The sequence below is a fragment of the Siphateles boraxobius genome, unplaced genomic scaffold, assembly GCF_051911475.1.
Source record: "Siphateles boraxobius isolate OS27281-9 unplaced genomic scaffold, OSU_SipBor_1 51, whole genome shotgun sequence".
Classification (NCBI taxonomy): domain Eukaryota; kingdom Metazoa; phylum Chordata; class Actinopteri; order Cypriniformes; family Leuciscidae; genus Siphateles; species Siphateles boraxobius.
Genome location: NW_027509153.1, coordinates 2,126,002 through 2,143,575, shown reverse-complemented (window position 1 = coordinate 2,143,575; position 17,574 = coordinate 2,126,002). Strand labels below are relative to the sequence as shown.

The 17,574-nt window shown below is 41.7% G+C and overlaps 1 protein-coding gene and 9 non-coding genes across 10 annotated transcripts; 7 read left to right on the top strand and 3 right to left on the bottom strand.

Moving 5' to 3' along the window:
* LOC143712773 (uncharacterized) lies at positions 1–1,150 on the bottom strand. Its single transcript, XM_077204781.1, has 2 exons — positions 573–1,150; positions 1–433 (listed from the first exon to the last, which is right to left on the bottom strand). The coding sequence occupies exons 1-2, from the start codon at positions 1,148–1,150 to the stop codon at positions 1–3; spliced, it is 1,011 nt and encodes a 336-aa protein (XP_077060896.1).
* Positions 1,151–7,824: 6,674 nt separating this feature from the next.
* Positions 7,825–7,897, top strand: trnav-cac (transfer RNA valine (anticodon CAC)). Its single transcript has one exon. It is a non-coding gene; the product is annotated as a tRNA-Val (tRNA).
* Positions 7,898–8,668: 771 nt separating this feature from the next.
* trnav-uac (transfer RNA valine (anticodon UAC)) lies at positions 8,669–8,741 on the top strand. The gene has a single exon. It is a non-coding gene; the product is annotated as a tRNA-Val (tRNA).
* Positions 8,742–8,932: 191 nt separating this feature from the next.
* On the top strand, positions 8,933–9,005 carry trnav-aac (transfer RNA valine (anticodon AAC)). The gene has a single exon. It is a non-coding gene; the product is annotated as a tRNA-Val (tRNA).
* Positions 9,006–9,128: 123 nt separating this feature from the next.
* Positions 9,129–9,201, top strand: trnav-cac (transfer RNA valine (anticodon CAC)). The gene has a single exon. It is a non-coding gene; the product is annotated as a tRNA-Val (tRNA).
* A 6,083-nt stretch (positions 9,202–15,284) lies between these two features.
* trnal-cag (transfer RNA leucine (anticodon CAG)) lies at positions 15,285–15,367 on the bottom strand. Its single transcript has one exon. It is a non-coding gene; the product is annotated as a tRNA-Leu (tRNA).
* A 79-nt stretch (positions 15,368–15,446) lies between these two features.
* trnam-cau (transfer RNA methionine (anticodon CAU)) lies at positions 15,447–15,520 on the top strand. Its single transcript has one exon. It is a non-coding gene; the product is annotated as a tRNA-Met (tRNA).
* Positions 15,521–16,185: 665 nt separating this feature from the next.
* Positions 16,186–16,268, bottom strand: trnal-cag (transfer RNA leucine (anticodon CAG)). Its single transcript has one exon. It is a non-coding gene; the product is annotated as a tRNA-Leu (tRNA).
* Positions 16,269–16,363: 95 nt separating this feature from the next.
* On the top strand, positions 16,364–16,437 carry trnam-cau (transfer RNA methionine (anticodon CAU)). The gene has a single exon. It is a non-coding gene; the product is annotated as a tRNA-Met (tRNA).
* An 827-nt stretch (positions 16,438–17,264) lies between these two features.
* Positions 17,265–17,338, top strand: trnam-cau (transfer RNA methionine (anticodon CAU)). The gene has a single exon. It is a non-coding gene; the product is annotated as a tRNA-Met (tRNA).
* The last annotated feature ends 236 nt before the right edge of the window (positions 17,339–17,574 follow it).

Below are 17,574 nucleotides of genomic sequence, written 5' to 3'. Positions count from 1 at the left end.
CTAAAAAGAATCTTGGAGAACTCTCTCCACTCTCTCCAGCAGCTCTTTGGGGTGTGGGACCCTAGTGCGACAGTGCTCCCTGATATGCTTCTTTGTTGGATTTGCAGGCACTATCCCACAGAAGACATAAGCCTGCTTCAGTCTCTGTAGGTCCATCTGGTCCACAACACTAAAAGCTGCTGACAGAAACTTGCAGAAAGCACTGTGCAGTGGATGGTGCTCTGAAGTACACTCTCTGGAGAACCACCGCATGCAGTGGAACAAGTCCAGCTTGATGTTGATGTTGCTATTATATTCTTTGCGGGAGGCACAGGTGTCGATGAGATGCCCAGAGTTTGCCTCAGTCACTATAGCCTCAGTGGTCTTCCAAGAATCCCAGAGGAGGTGCTCCTGGGGATCAGGGTTTGGGATCCTGAAGGCAGCACAGCAATCACTGTTCCACACACAAAGAGAAGTATATTTAAAATATTAAACATTCAAATAAATAGGATACATGTATTTGCTATACTATATTTTGTTTACTTTACAAATATAATATAGGTGGGAAGGAAAATGTGATGGCTGGTTCTTACCGGTCAAGCCACTGATAGTTGGCTTTTGGCAGTTCTGCAAAAATGTAACGACAGGACAGCCCAGCATTTATTGGCTGCAGGGATTTATCACTTTCAGACTGCAGCATCACCCAGGACAAGATTATCCAGTTTTCATTCATCACAGCGTATGACGACATAGTACCTGATGCAAGCACAACCTTCCGGGCCACCTTGCGGGTATGGTCAGCCCTTAATATTTGTCCAAATGTGGCTTTAAGGAGCAAATTGATTGTGCTCTCCTGCCTATGGTACTCCTGAATGAGGCAGTCAACCAAGTAGTGGGGTGAGACTGTTACTCCACACCAGCCGACCACATCACCATACTCACCAAATGGAGCAGGAGTATTTGTTGCTCTTAGTGCCCCTGTGATGGTCTGCTGACCATAAAGTCCACTGTCTCCATCCAGCACATTCTTAACAGTGGACAGGTAAGCCAGGTGTGCACGCTCATACCTGAGGTTGAGAGCTTCGTTCAACTGATTGGCCATATCATTGGGAGACTTTGCTGTGCGCCGCAACTCGTCCATCACAGTCTTACATATGGCCTTCTTGTGCATACGAAAAGCTGGAAAAATGTTGCAGAATCGACTTGGCAGCATGTCCATCCATTGAGGTTTGTCTGCATACCATTACTTTTTACAGACTTTACAGCTGAGCCGAGAGGCCAGCATGTAGTACTGGCTGCTTGTACCAATAATGACACGGGGTCATCCAACTCCTGATGAGACAACGTGAGGATTCGGACAGCCGTTCAGACATGGCAGAGTGTAGTTGTTGCGGACTCTTTCCATAATGGAGTGCTCTGGTTTCCAAATGAAGAATGGATGAAGTTGAAAGTATTTCGGTGATGGCAACTTATAGACAGCATCAATAAGCTCAGGCTGAGGTGGGTAACACCACAAGGAGATCATGTTCATTGGATGTCTCACCGGTCTAGAGCCTTGCCACAGTCCCAAGGCTTCCATTTCTGTTTTCATCCAGATTCTCTGCTGGTGAGAGCAGTTCCATTGGCTTACATCCTGCTCATAGCCTGGCAGTGGTGGAAGTGCTGGCTTCTCCTCCATCTGAGTTGGGGGGTGCCCAGCAGAGACTGCAGGGAGTGCTGTGGGTGGAGTAAAGGCTGCAAGGAGTCCCGACTGGACAGCAGTTGCAGGGGGGCCTGAGGGAGGAGTAGAGGCTATAGATTCTGCAGAGGTCACTGGGAGGAGGGCTGCAGGATGACATGGTTGACATTAGTCATAGATGAGCATTATATTTGTTAAATATGTTAAATGTGTTTTAAATTTTATTAAGTAAAATTATGTTACATTAAGTCCTTACATTGACAGAGCATGGTTTCCTGCACTGGTCTCAAAGGCGATGTGGTCTCAAGCGTTTGTCCAACCAGTTGTCACATTTTCAAAACTCTAAATACAATAAAGCTATACCTCCCAACAAAATTATGGATTGTTTTTGTAGTACTTACAATTGTTAACACACACCATCCCACAATAGCAAAAACAATATTCCAAACCTTAGATACAGTATAAAAACCTCTGCTTCTGCAATAGTAACAGTTCAAAAACAATATATCTCAGCTGATAATAAACAAACAATTGAATAATTGACACAGCTGATTTATGTTGGGTAAATTGGGCCAACCATAGCTGATTCCAGTCTGGCTTAGACTCAGTGGCAGGGGTTATTTTTTCCTATTACATTGACACTTATACAGTAAAAGGAGGACTTTGAGGAGTGATGTTTTTGGACACATAAACAGAAAAAGACAAACACTGTAATGTCCGGATGAGGAAGAGTAAGACCAAGGGGCCCAGGGAGAAGGTGCAGTGAGAGATGCAGTGAGAGGTGCAGTGAGAGATGCAGTGAGAGATGCAGTGAGAGGTGCAGTGAGAGATGCAGTGAGAGGTGCAGTGAGAGGTGCAGTGAGAGGCGCAGTGAGAGATGCAGTGTGAGATGCAGTGAGAGGTGCAGTGAGAGGTGCATTGTGAGAGGTGCAGTGAGAGGTGCATTGTGAGATGCAGTGAGATGTGCAGTGAGAGATGCAGTGAGAGATGCAGTGAGAGGTGCAGTGAAAGGTGCATTGTGAGATGCAGTGAGAGGTGCAGTGAGAGATGCAGTGAGAGGTGCAGTGAGAGATGCAGTGAGAGGTGCAGTGAGAGATGCAGTGAGAGGTGCAGTGAGAGATGCAGTGAGAGGTGCAGTGAGAGGAGCAGGGAGAAGAGCAGGCTCAAGGAGAGGGCAAGGTTGAGGTGTAAGAATGTGTGGTGGTGGCATTCCAAGGGCTGGAAGAACAGTAGTCAGTGATGAAATTGTCCATTCATTGACCATGTAATCAACCATGGTCTTTCACTAAGAGAGGCTGGTAAACAGTAAATGAAAAAAAAAACTGATTTGCTTTTTACTGGAATAGCCTGGCAAGATAATAGTGAAGTGAAGTGATCATTGTGAAGATAATTAAACTTTCAAGCATTTATAACATAAACAGACACAATGACATATAAAACCCTTTACTGTTAAAGTTCAGTACACACCAAACTACACACAGATGTGAAAAATGTAAAGCACTGCTACGTGCCTTCTGCTTGTTCAGTGTACAGTGGTGTGTACAGGAGTCACATGTACATTTATATGCACAAATACACTGTATATACAGTATGTATGCACAATTGATCTGAATCTTGAATTGAACTGAATCAATACTGAAGTGACTTGAGCTGAATAATGTCACAATTGGCTTGTTAGAGCTGCTTTACAGCAGAATTTGTCTCGAATTTGTTACCGAAGCTGCTGTGAAAATCCATACTGTAGCTTGTATGTATATATTCAGTATATATATATATATATAGCAAAGCGCAGAAACAATGTAACATGCCAAACATTTACCATCTTGAATAACGCTGTATAAAAATGTAATGATGTTTCATGGAAATGAATGCAGTTTGATAGAGCATGTATGTATATGTATGTGGTTCTCACTCAGTTGGTCTGGAATTTTAGATGAAAATGTGGGTAGCATCATCCTCCCCAATTCTTCACCTTCCTCCACTTCTATGGAAAAAGAACAAACCAAAGATTGGTATGAAAGGATGGAATTATAAATATCATCAACTGTTGTTTATTCAGGGAAAATTGACTGAGCATTAAGCTCTTTTACAGCAATACTCCACATTCATACGGGTGTACATTCAGAAAAATATGGATATAGCAACCACAATAAATAGTGTGTGTTGAAATAGAAACTTTTGTAACATTATAAATGCCTTTACTGTAACTTTTGATGAATTTAATCCATCCTTCGTGAATAAAAGTATTGATTTATTTTATTTATTTCCCCCCAAAAATAACTAACAATTCTTACTGACCCCAAACTTTTGAACAATAGTGTTTAATGTTACAAAAGATTCTATTTCAGATAAATGCTGTTCTTTTGAACTTTTTATTCATCAAAGAATCCTGAAATAAAAATGTAAATAACTATTTGTTGTACTGTAATACTGTAACAATAATACAATTGTTGACAATGATAATAATGAGAAATGTTTCTTGAGCACCGAATCATCAGAATCATGTGACACTGAATACTGGAGTAATGATGGTGAAAATTCAGCTTTGATCACAGAAATAAATTACACTTTATTATATATTCACATAGAAAACAGCTATTTTGAAATCTAATAATATTTCACAATTTTGACTGTTTTATTTTGTATTTGAATCAAATAACAGACTTAGTAAAAAAATCTTACTGATCCAAAAATGTGTCTGTGTGAGGTTTTCTTACTCAGTTGGCCTTGGACTTTGGATGGGGATATAGAAAGCATCATTCTCTCCAATTCTTCATCATCCTCCATTTCTGTAAAACAAAGCATAAAAGCAAAGATGGGAATCATATGTCATCCCACATTTACATTTTTCAATTCGACCTTATATATACTCAACTGTACTGTCAACAAACCTGGAGGATGAGAGGCAGATGCTGTAAGGCCAGTGGAAGCATGTTCCGCTGAAACACTCTGAAGCTGGCTCTTTTTCTGAGTGAGGTACTGCTGCAGCCGAAACATTTTGCTGCCTGTGACGCACTGTTTCTGGAGGATAAATGCAGCATATCCATCTGCTCTGCTCTCCCAAACATCCCTCCAAGTCTTTTCTGCATTAATCCCAAAGCCAACCAAGTTGTCATCTTCATTCCTCACAGGTGGTGCCACTGATCTTCCAGTTAAATAATTTAGGAGGTCCTCGATTTCCTGGAAGCTTCTACTGTACTCAAGAAATGAAAGTAGGCTGTCCTTTTTGGGACCCTCTGGTTTAAACTGACCGGCTCTCTCCTCCTCCTCCTCAACCTTCTTAGTCAAGAATATGGTATAGCCTACATCATTCTCTAGCAGCCACCGGAATGATTTGTCTTTGTACTTTCCAAACTGAAGCACATACTCTCCAAGCACCTCTTTTCTGTCTGACACATCACCTCCTCTCATGAAGACAACAGAGCGGGCATTCTCCTTGACCTTGTCTTCCCTTTAAGGGGCTGATTTGTCCTGGAGATTGGGGTTGTCTTTGATCCTCTTGGCTTCATCTGAGGGATCTTGTCTCAGATATCCAGTCGGTCCTTTCCTGAAGCACACTTTGATCTTGCCTGGGAAGATCACTTTCACCTGCATCCTGCTGTGCTGTACATATACACTCACAAAGAGCTGATTAGTGTTTATGGTCTGTTGCATTAACACACTTAATTAACGCACTTATATTCTGATTTCAATTATTTTATTTCTTAATAAATAAAACAACAATTAAATTAACCATTTTATTATTAAATAAATATTCATATTAATTTCACAATATCCTCTTTCACACACTATTATTGTGTTTAATTATCTATTTTATCACAATAAAATGTTATTCATATACTATACCATTAAATTGCACACATATTTTTTTGTAATCATTTTTTTTTGTAATTCAAATGTATTATATTTGTGTGTACTATTTATTAATTACATTAAAAGTACTACATCATACTGCACTGTTAACACATAGTTGTAAACATTTTATATGATTGCATAGTAAGAAATCAAAGATGAAACATTCACCGTTACAAACAAAGACACTCTTAAAAAATAACAGCTGTATTTACAACGAGGAGTTTGGTTTACTGGGTTTCTTAACATCACAATCAATTCAACACAATTAACAATACAATTAACTTAACAGTTAACTTAACTTACGTTACATGATAACAACATGCAATTTAAATGATAAAATATATGAATAATAATGTATATGTGGTCACCTGAGGTAAAATCTGTCTGAAGGTAGTTTAGACTGTACAAAATTGTTGTAAAAAACAAAACAATTTGCTGACAATTCGGTAAAAAAATATCTCCGATCGTAAAACGGGTCTCCCCTCCTCCACTGCGAATGATTGATTGACAGATGACACTACGCTTTTAAAGGGGTCATGACATGAGAAACCAAATTTGCCTTGATGTTTTGGTGTATAAGAGATCTATGTACTATTAAAACTTCCTGCAAGTTTCATAGCTTAAGACGTCCTCCTCATTATAAACGAAGCATTTATTTAATCAAGCTCTAAATACAGCTCGTTCTAGATCCATTGTATGAAGTGACGTCACGGTGCGAAGTGACGTACCAGTCGTTTGCATATGACCGCCTCCAGCGCAAGACAACTACGCCTCATTTCGCATCATCGCATGCGTTCTCGTGCAGCGAGTGGGTCTGTTTACAAGATGACTGCGATGCTATGCAGATGTGCTGTTCCTGTTTGAGTCTTTGAATACGCTGCCGAACGATCCAGACGTCAAGGAAAACAGTCGGATGCAGTTTATTTGCAGCATATGCAGCCCGCCAAAGCTTAATTTGAACGGTGAGTGATCAGATGAGTGTGACAGGGCATGTTACTGAAGAACGAGCAGAGAGAGAGAGAGAGAGAGCCCCGGCCGCGCGCGCGCCTTCAAACTCTCTCTCTCTCTCTCTCTCTCTCTCTCTCTCTCTCTCTCTCTCTCTCTCTCTCTCTCTCTCTCTCTCACTCCCTCGCGCATTTGAATCAAAATCAATTGAGAATTGACACGATGGTAAAAGATCGGAAGACCGAAGTTTCACGTGGTGGAGCATTGTGTAGTCTACGTGTGATACAAAATGATAAACGTTAATAATTTATGCATAAGCAGCACTGACGTTAGCCAATCATAACAGTGGGCATTAACACTGAACTCTTAAAGGGAAAACACCTCCAAAACAGACTGTTTGAATCAGAGGTGAGAAACAGGGTGGGAAAAGGTCATAAATCACTATATTTTTAAAGTTTTTTTGTACAAAAAACTATAGTAATACTATAATTGCACCTAAGGGAAAATAATAAAACAAAACAAAAAAACATGTCATGACCCCTTTAAAATTCCCCGCCACCGAAAAGCGAAACAGCGCCAGGAAGTCTACGTGTGGCCAAAGGTATATTGCATCCATTGTGTTGAGCAGTACCATAGAGAATGAATGGGAAAAGTTAAGGGAAGTTAGCTTAACCATTTTCGGCTCCCGCGCGAAAGGTCCTCGGTTCGAAACCGAGCAGAAACAGCGGTTGGATTCTGACAGAAAATTTAAACTGTTTGCCACGCTAGGTGGGTGTAGCGCTCATTTCTTTTATACGCTTTTTAACAAGCGTGCACCTAAAGATTTATGTCTGCAACCTGAAGACATGTTTCCATAGTGTAGAGGTTATCATGTTCTCCTCACACGCGAAAGGACCCCAATTCGAAACTGGGCGGAAACTGTGGGTGGTTTTTGCAAAAATTTCGTATGCAATTTTCTGTTGAGCAGGTCAGTACAATTGCAGGGATGATTGTGGTTTAATCTCTTTAGAAAAGGACAAAAATAAAACAAATGGCCATTGAGGTTTCCTGTATAGTAATAAAAAATGTTTGGTCTGCCAACAAAATTAACAGCTTTTTGCCATGTTAAAAACTCTGGGCAGTCTATAGCTTCAGTCGCTTTTGAACATGTGCACCCTAGAAGAGGTGGGACTGATGTCCAAATCTAGTTTCCATATTGTAGTGGTTATCACGTTCGCTTTACACGTGAAAGGTCCTCAGTTCAAAATGTTTGGTCTGCCAACAAAATTAGCAGCTTTTTGCCATGTTAAGAACACTAGGCAGTCTATAGTTTCAGTCGCTTTTGAACAAGCGTACCCTAGAAGAGGTGGGACTGACATCCAAATCAAGTTTCCGTAGTGTAGTGGTTATCACGTTCGCCTCACACGTGCAAGGTCCCCAGTTCAAAACTGGGCGGAAACTGTGGGTGGTTTTCGCAAAATTTTCGTATTCGATTTTCTGTTGAGCAGGTCAGTACACTTGCAGAGATGTTTGTGGTTTAATCTCTTTAGAAAAGGACACAAATAAAACAAATGGCCATTGAGGTTTCCTGTACTGTAATAAAAAATGTTTGGTCTGCCAACAAAATTAGCAGCTTTTTGCCATGTTAAAAACACTGGGCAGTCTATAGCTTCAGTCGCTTTTGAACAATCGTACCCTAGAAGAGGTGGGACTGATGTCCAAATCAAGTTTCCGTAGTGTAGTGGTTATCACGTTCGCTTTACACGCGAAAGGTCCTCAGTTCAAAATGTTTGGTCTGCCAACAAAATTAGCAGCTTTATGCCATGTTAAAAACACTAGGCAGTCTATAGTTTCAGTCGCTTTTGAACAAGCGTACGCTAGAAGAGGTGGGACTGACGTGTCACGGCCGACTCGCAAGCCGCGACAAAGAAGGAGATGACACGTTAAAGTGGTATGGAAAAAGGAATAACATTTATTAAAGTAAAAATAATAAAGTAAGAGAATAGACCAAAACGGGAACAAGACAACAACAAAATGGCACGAGGGGAGAGCGCGCCCCGTCACGCCCGAAGGGAGCTGCTTTTGTTTGCCGGCATCAGCTCTAGCACAGGTGTAAACCATCAGTCATCATGACGTCACTCACTCCAACTCCAACCTACAAAACAAGTAACAAAGACAACCGAACCCACACAATATGACCCACACGGGGGTCGTAACAGACGTCCAAACCAAGTTTCCGTAGTGTAGTGGTTATCACGTTCGCTTTACACGCGAAAGGTCCTCAGTTCAAAACTGGGCGGAAACAAGTGGAGGCATTTTAAATATAAATGCTGCAATTCGCTACATAACCCTTACTTTTGAGACAGGTGAAGGCCATCGTACCAAGGAGCTGTAGGCAGACTGCCATGGCGAATGACCTCTGTTCTGTTGTTTGTGGAATTTACAGACTGTCACACTGCTTCCAGGGCAGAAAAAGCACATGCATCTCATCAATAGGTTTCTGTAGTGTAGTGGTCATCACGTTCGCCTAACACGCGAAAGGTCCTCGGTTCGAAACCGAGCAGAAACAGCGGTTGGATTCTGACAGAAACTTTAAACTGTTTGCCACGTAAGGTGGGTGTAGCGCTCATTTCCTTTATACGCTTTTTAACAAGCGTGTACCTAAAGATTTATGTCTGCAACCTGAAGACGTGTTTCCGTAGTGTAGTGATTATCACGTTCGCCTCACATGCGAAAGGTCCCCAGTTCGAAACTGGGCGGAAACTGGTGGTGGTTTCTGCAAGAATTTCGTATGCGATTTTCTGTCGAGCAGGTCAGTACACTTCATTGACCTCTGTTCTGTTGTTTCCGGAATTTACAGACTGTCACACTGCTTGCAGGGCAGATTATGGGAAGGAGCCATCTTCTAAAAAGCACATGCATCTCATCAATAGGTTTCTGTAGTGTAGTGGTCATCACGTTCCCCTAACACGCAAAAGGTCCTCGGTTTGAAACCGAGCAGAAACAGCGGTTGGATTCTGACAGAAAATTTAAATTGTTTGCCACGCTAGGTGGGTGTAGCGCTCATTTCCTTTTGAGACAGGTGAAGGCCATCGTACCAAGGAGCTGTAGGCAGACTGCCATGCCGAATGACCTCTGTTCTGTTGTTTGTGGAATTTACAGACTGTCACACTGCTTGCAGGGCAGATTATGGGAAGGAGCCATCTTCTAAAAAGCACATGCATCTCATCAATAGGTTTCTGTAGTGTAGTGGTCATCAGTTCGAAACTGGGCGGAAACAGTGGGTGGTTTTTGCAAAAATTTCGTATGCGTTTTTCTTTTGAGCAGGTCAGTACACTTGCAGGGATGTTTGTGGTTTAATCTCTTTAGAAAAGGACAAAAAATAAAACAAATGGCCATTGAGGTTTCCTGTACAGTAATAAAAAATGTTTGGTCTGCCAAAAAAATTTGCAGATTTTTGCCATGTTAAAAACACTGGGCAGTCTTCATTCTTCAGCTACTCTGGGCCCTAGAGATGCAAAGAATAGAAATGAACAACGCAGAGATTAGGTTATGCTCTAGAAAGTGTGTCAGCTATGACATTATTTTTTCCTCGGATGTGTTGAATCTCAAGATGGAAAGGTTGTAAGATGAGACTCCATCGCATAAGTCGCTGATTTCGATTTCTCATTCGATTCGAGAAAACCAACGGATTATGATCCGTATAGATGATAATCGGTGCAGCGATTGACCCTAGGTATACCTCAAAATGTTGCACGGCCAACACTAGGGCGAGAGCTTCCGTCTCAATGGTAGAGTATACCTTTTGATGTCGATTAAACTTTTTTGAAAAGTAACTTACAGGATGTAGAACCTTGTTCGAACCCTCCTGTAAGAGAACAGCGCCCGCACCACAAGCACTTGCATCGATTGCAAGGCTAAAAGATTTCTCAAAATCCGGGGCTGTTAAAACAGGGGCACACGCCAGCAATGCTTTACAATTTTCAAAAGCCTGTTGACAGAGCTCAGACCACCGAAAAGTCAACTTTGGACTCAATAAATCGGTAAGAGGTGAGACTACACTGGCAAAATTTTCGCAGAAGCTCCGGTAATATCCCACCATACCGAGAAACCGTCGCAATTCGCGACGAGTGGTGGGTACGGGAAAGTCACAAATGGCTTCGACCTTGGTCTCAATAGGCTTTACACAACTGTTTCCCACGACTTTACCTAAATAGGTAACGGTTGCCTTCACGAATTCCGATTTAGCGAGGTTTATGGTAAGATTACCCTTTGCTAAACGAGAAAACAATTCTTTAATCTAGTTAAGATGTTCAGACCAGGAGGAATTATACAACACCACGTCGTCAAGATATGCCTCACATCCTGACATTCCATAAAGTATACGATTTACGAGACGCTGGAACGTCGCGGGTGCATTTCGCACTCCGAAAGGCATAACCGTATACTGCAGGAAAACATCAGGTGTGACGAAGGTGGATAATTCCTTCGCTCTACTAGTCAAAGGCACCTGCCAATATCCCTTTAAGAGATCGAACTTACTAACATATCGGGCAGAGCCAACATGATCGACGCAGTCATCAACTCGAGGCAAAGGGAAGCAATCCGGCTTAGTAACAGAATTAAGTTTTCGATAATCTGTGCAGAATCGATATGAGCCATCAGATTTATATACTAGAACACAAGGGGAACTCTATGAACTGAAACTAGATTCAGCCAGATCATGAGCAAGTAGATAGTTCACCTCTTGTTTCAGCAAATCTCTTTTAAAAGGATTGACTCGATATGCGTTTTGTTTAATCGGACACGAGGCTCCTACGTCGATATCATGTTCTATGATAGAAGTACGACCAGGAACATCACGGAAAAGAGAGGGAAATGACATCACCAACTCAGTGACATCACTCCTCTCCTCCTCTGTCAGATAAGAAAGATGGGAGGAAAGATTAATAAGAATCTCAGAGTTTATAGTCGTCCGTCGACTTTTTCTCGAGAAAGAAAACTCTCATCCTCATCAACATTCTCCAAAGAATCCTTACTCGGGCTACGAAAGGAAGATGACAATTCGGGAAAAGAATCACAAGAGTTTACCACATTAACAGTAATGGAACGAACAGGAGCTATGTACAATTTCAACAGATTACTGTGACATACTTGTACTTTCTTTCTCTGATCAGGAGTATTCAACAGATAGTTATTATAGAAAAGATCTGAGATCTGACTCACAATCTGAGTTTTAGGTTCTAGAGAAACATCTTCATGCAGCAGCACTTTCCGACAAAGCAGACCATCATCAAGAAAGTACGAAGAAGACTGAGGATCAGAACATTTCTTAGACCCTACTTCAGAGAATAAGGTTTTAAGACTGTCGTCGCTCTGTTGAGCTCTAATCAAATCCTCTCGAAAAATCTGTAACAAAGAAGTCAGAGAACAATCAACATCAGAGAGATCACCATTGGTTTTCTCAGGAGTGGACAGAACCTCTGATGTATCGGTAGATTCATGTCGCAACACTGTCGAATCTTTGTGATCACAAGACAACGAAGAACAGGATTTCAGGTCTCTCTGCTCAGGACATTTGGACACATCAGATCCTGAGTCACCTGTATGAACAGTATAAAAGAAGGTGTCATGCAGTGGAACTTCAACTTCATTTTCAATTAATGGTTTAGCCATTGATTGAGTGACTGCACAAGCTGGAAACAAATCACGAGATTCTCTACAATTTCCAACATCAGATTTCCTAGGTGTAGATGCTATTATGGGTGGAGCTGCCACATCACTCCTTCCCCAAACATTCTCACCAGCTAAATCATTTCCCAAAATGTAATCCCAGGAACTGGAAGTGCAGGACGAACACCAACTACTACTTCACCAGATACAATGGCAGAGGAAAGATGGATTCGATGCAAAGGCACTTCAGTAAACCTCATCTCAAACCCTCGCACTAATACATGAGTTCCAGTAGCGGTTTCAGAAGTCATAGGCAAAATTCCCTCTAAAAGAAACGACTGCGCAGCTCCCGTATCTCGAAGAAGACGTACTGGCACCGTTTCGTTTGAACCAGGCAATGACACATTTCCCTCAATGATAAAGGGTGCATAATCAACAGAAGTTATACACTGATCAACAGATTGATCACTAGAACTAGATGAATGACGATCTTTCTCATCACAAGTGTCAATAATCAATGATGAAGCAGAAACCAAAGCAACATATTTCGACAATCTCTCTTTCTTCTCGAGAGTGAGACAGTCCGATATTTTATGACCAGGCTTCTTACAATAAAAGCAAACCATGTCCCGTGAGAGTGCAGGTTTACTAGAATGTTCAGCCACTGTTGTCTTACTATTCCTACTCATCACATAAGACTTTGTCTTAGGTTGAAAGCAAAACTTAGAGTTACTCATATTGTTGGTTTTAAGACCTACTGCACTGAATGACCCATGGGTTAACACAAATTCATCAGCCATGATAGCAGCTTCTGAAAGTGTATTCACCTTGTGTTCAGTGAGATGCCTAGCTACAGCATGAGGAACACAATGTTTAAACTCCTCTAAGAGCACGAATTCTCTTAATTGCTCCTTAGTTGTAACTTTCATTGAAATGCTCCAACGATCAAATAGGTCCTCTTTCCCTCTTGCAAATTCAACATAAGTACATTCATCAGCTTTACTCAAATTCCTAAATTTTTGACAATATGCCTCAGGCACAAGTTCATATGCATGCAACACAGCAAATTTCACCACATCATACTCACCAATCTGTTCCAGTGAGAGTGCAGAATAAACTTATTGAGCTTTACCTGTAAACACACACTGCAACAATAAAGTCCAAAAGCTTTTCGGCCATTTCATGGACAAAGCAACACGTTCAAAATGATATAAATATTTATCCACTTCCTTTTCAGAAAATGGCGGCACTAATCTTATATTCCTGTGAACGTCAAATACAGGTTCACCTGCATTCGCATGCCATTGTGGAACAGGAGGCACATTCGCTTGTGAACCTTCAGCTGTCTATGCTGCTAATTCTAACTCCAACTTTTTTATCTGAAACGCTCTCTCGTCACGTTCCCTCTCTAACTGAAATGTTCTCTCTTCACGTTCCCTCTCTAACTCAAGCTCCATTTTCCGCATAGCTAACTGTTGATTTAATTTTCTCTCTTCAAATTCTCTCTCTACCGCTCGCTCTTTCATAGCGCGATCATCACGTTCTGCACAAATTTCGCGGCATCTAAACACAGTTGCTTCTCTTGCAAAGACAACTCTGGAAATTTTGTCTCACTTTCACTATAAACCTCAACAGGAGTAGACACAAATGATTCACTCGGAGTGATTAACTCAGTGTTTACCTCTATAACTCCTCTATCAACAAGTGACCGCTTCAGAGTAGTCACCATAGTCTCCTTCAGCCTCTTCTCTTGAGAAGTAAAATCAACACTCAAGCGTTCGGCGATTTGCACCAACTGCTCCTTTGTACAACTCTCAAGCAAAGCTTCTGATGGACACGCAAAGGAATCCTCGACCACCGAAGACATTTTGTTCGTATGTTTTATACACAATAAGACAAACGAAACTACTAGCTAACACACGTGAGACGCTGTTCACTCGAAATACAATTCCCATAAGCCACTGCTTCAAAAAGGAACTACGTCACCGTATTACACAATCTCATTCACAAAAATGTCCAAAGACTTCCCACAAGTCAAAACACAGTGTAAGCGCAAAATAAACTGCACTATACGCGCAAACGCAACGATTTAACTTTTTTTATTTTTGTAGAATGGATTTACCATTTATAATATAAGAGAACTCCAGCTCCTAACTCAGAAAAACACTAAATCTTACCTAGTCTTCAGAGATGTACCGGGCTCGAGGCGACATTAAACGCTGAACTCTGCAACTATCAGTCAAACTGAAAGTCCGGAAGCGTACCCCCTACAGAGATTTAATCTCCACCCAGGATAACCTCCAAAAACAAGAAAGGCAAAATAACAAAACAAAACAACAAACAGTGCTCCGTCGGAAGGATTGTATTCACAATACAGCTGGAAACACTCTAATTCACCAGAGTTCTCATTTATAAAGGTAACCATTCACAAAAACATACACAGATACAACCCATACTTACCAACGTTTCCTACCCCGATAGGATCGCGGACGAGACTCCCAATTTATGTTACGGCCAGCTCGTTTCGGCCATACATAAAGTAAACAAGTACACCAAAATGACTTGCAAGATTTTATTTGTCCTCAAAAATCACAATTAACTAAATATAACAAAGTCTAGGGTTTCAAATCAAAAGGGGAAAAATCATAATCCAGTTGGGGAGTAAAAGAAGGCTAGTATGGGCTGTAAATCAAAGGTTTGAATGACTTCGCCAGAGGCTGTCAATCCTCTGGACGAAAGTGAAGAGAAGATGTTCAATCCACTGTTTTATCCTCTTCATAATTAAGGATAATGAGGAAGCAGGGGTGTGCGATCTCCCAAGCTCTCTCTGAGCAAAACCGTCACCAACAGTCGAGCAAGCGGAACGCAGGGTCGTAACACAACAAAATTAGCGACTTTTTGCCAGGTTAAAAACACTGGGCAGTCTATAGTTTCAGTCGCTTTTGAACAAGCGTAACCTAGAAGAGGTGGGACTGACGTTCCACTCAAGTTTCCGTAGTGTAGTGCACTAAAGTGTTGCTTTAAAGGCCATGTACTTCAGGTCAGTGTTACTTTAATGTTTGGTTAATTCTAGCATGAACTGAATTGCAGTGCTTTGTCAAAATTACTGCATTTCTGGATAAACTTGCCAGAGGGTTAAAGACTCTAGCTTGAGCCCGCAGCCAAAGGTTAGGTTTGTCAGAAGTGGGATTCGAACCCACGCCTCCAGGGGGGACTGCGAACTGAACGCAGCGCCTTAGACCGCTCGGCCATCCTGACTTGATGGCCAGTGGTGAGGAGCATTTTTGCAGGTGATCTACAATATACGGCTTCACCTCCCACCCGAGTCAGAGCACATGCCTCGTTGGCGTAGTTAGGCAGCGCGTCAGTCTCATAATCTGAAGGTCGTGAGTTCGAGCCTCACACGGGGCAGAATGGTGCTTTTTGATACACGGGACCGTGTAAATAAAGGAGCTGCTTTCTGTATTCCCTTTTATGCCTTTGTCCATTTCTTCATATGCACTGTAATTGAAATCCAGTGTTTTTTTAAGACTAATGTTGAACAAATGCAGTAATAGTATTACTCTCATATTCATGTCATATGTGTCAGTGTTGTTACAATGTTTTGTTAAGGCTTATATCATTCTTTCATTCTAATGGCATGTCTTGTTAAAGCTATTGTAATGTTTTACATGACATTCCTTGAATCTTGTGTCATGACACTCCACCCCATGCCCCCAAACCCATGACATTTCATTCCAAGAAATTTCCAAGAATCCTTGCCATGAAATTCTACTACATCTTCTTCCGGTAAACATCACAACATGTTATTTCGTGAAATTCAGTTGAATCCGATTCAATCAACATGTCCATTTTTTCTGAAATGTCATGACTTGAAATTCCAAGTGCCATAGAATCCCATACATTGCACTAAAGTGTTACTTTAAAGGTCATGTACTGCAGGTCAGTGTTACTTTAATGTTTGGTTTATTCTAGCATGAACTGAATTGCAGTGCTTTGTCAACATTACTGCATTTCTTGATAAACTTGCCAGAGGGTTAAAGACTCTATCTTGGGCCCGCAGCCAAATGTTGGTTTGTCAGAAGTGGGATTCGAACCCACGCCTCCAGGGGAGACTGCGACCTGAACGCAGCGCCTTAGACCGCTCGGCCATCCTGACATGACGGCCAGTGGTGAGCAGCATTTTTGCACCTACACGGAATGGCAGATGATCTAGAATCTAGGGCTTCACCGCTTACCCGAGTCAGAGCACATGCCTCGTTGGCGCAGTTAGGCAGCGCGTCAGTCTCATAATCTGAAGGTCGTGAGTTCGAGCCTCACACGGGGCAGAATGGTGCTTTTTGATACACGGGACCGTGTAAATAAAGGAGCTGCTTTCTGTATTCCCTTTTATGCCTTTGTCCATTTCTTCATATGCACTGTAATTGAAATCCAGTGTTTTTTTAAGACTAATGTTGAACAAATGCAGTAATAGTATTACTCTCATATTCATGTCATATGTGTCAGTGTTGTTACAATGTTTTGTTAAGGCTTATATCATTCTTTCATTCTAATGGCATGTCTTGTTAATGCTAATGTAATTTTTTACATGACATTCCTTGAATATTGTGTCATGACACTCCACCCCATGCCCCCAAACCCATGACATTTCATTCCAAGAAATTTCCAAGAATCCTTGCCATGAAATTCTACTGCATCTTCTTCCGGTAAACATCACAACATGTTATTTCGTGAAATTCAGTTGAATCCGATTCAATCAACATGTCCATTTTTTCTGAAATGTCATGACTTGAAATTCCAAGTGCCATAGAATCCCATACATTGCACTAAAGTGTTACTTTAAAGGTCATGTACTGCAGGTCAGTGTTACTTTAATGTTTGGTTTATTCTAGCATGAACTGATTTGCAGTGCTTTGTCAACATTACGGCATTTCTTGATAAACTTGCCAGAGGGTTAAAGACTCTAGCTTGGGCCCGCAGCCAAAGGTTAGGTTTGTCAGAAGTGGGATTCGAACCCACTTCTCCAGGGGAGACTGCGACCTGAACTCGGCCATCCTGACATGACGGCCAGTGGTGAGCAGCATTTTTGCACCTACACGGAATGGCAGATGATCTAGAATCTAGGGCTTCACCGCTTACCCGAGTCAGAGCACATGCCTCGTTGGCGCAGTTAGGCAGCGCGTCAGTCTCATAATCTGAAGGTCGTGAGTTCGAGCCTCACACGGGGCAGAATGGTGCTTTTTGATACACGGGACCGTGTAAATAAAGGAGCTGCTTTCTGTATTCCCTTTTATGCCTTTGTCCATTTCTTGCCGGTCTCCCCTGGAGGCGTGGGTTCGAATCCCACTTCTGACAAACCTAACCTTTGGCTGCGGGCTCAAGCTAGAGTCTTTAACCCTCTGGCAAGTTTATCAAGAAATGCAGTAATGTTGACAAAGCACTGCAATTCAGTTCATGCTAGAATA

What these genes read in the sequence shown, in the direction of transcription:
- LOC143712773 (XM_077204781.1), bottom strand. Translation starts at nt 1,150, where the DNA reads ATGCACAAGAAGGCCATATGTAAGACTGTGATGGACGAGTTGCGGCGC. An exon ending in AACTATCAGTGGCTTGACCG is followed by an intron (nt 434 to 572) that starts GTAAGAACCAGC and finishes TGTGTGGAACAG; the next exon opens with TGATTGCTGTGCTGCCTTCA.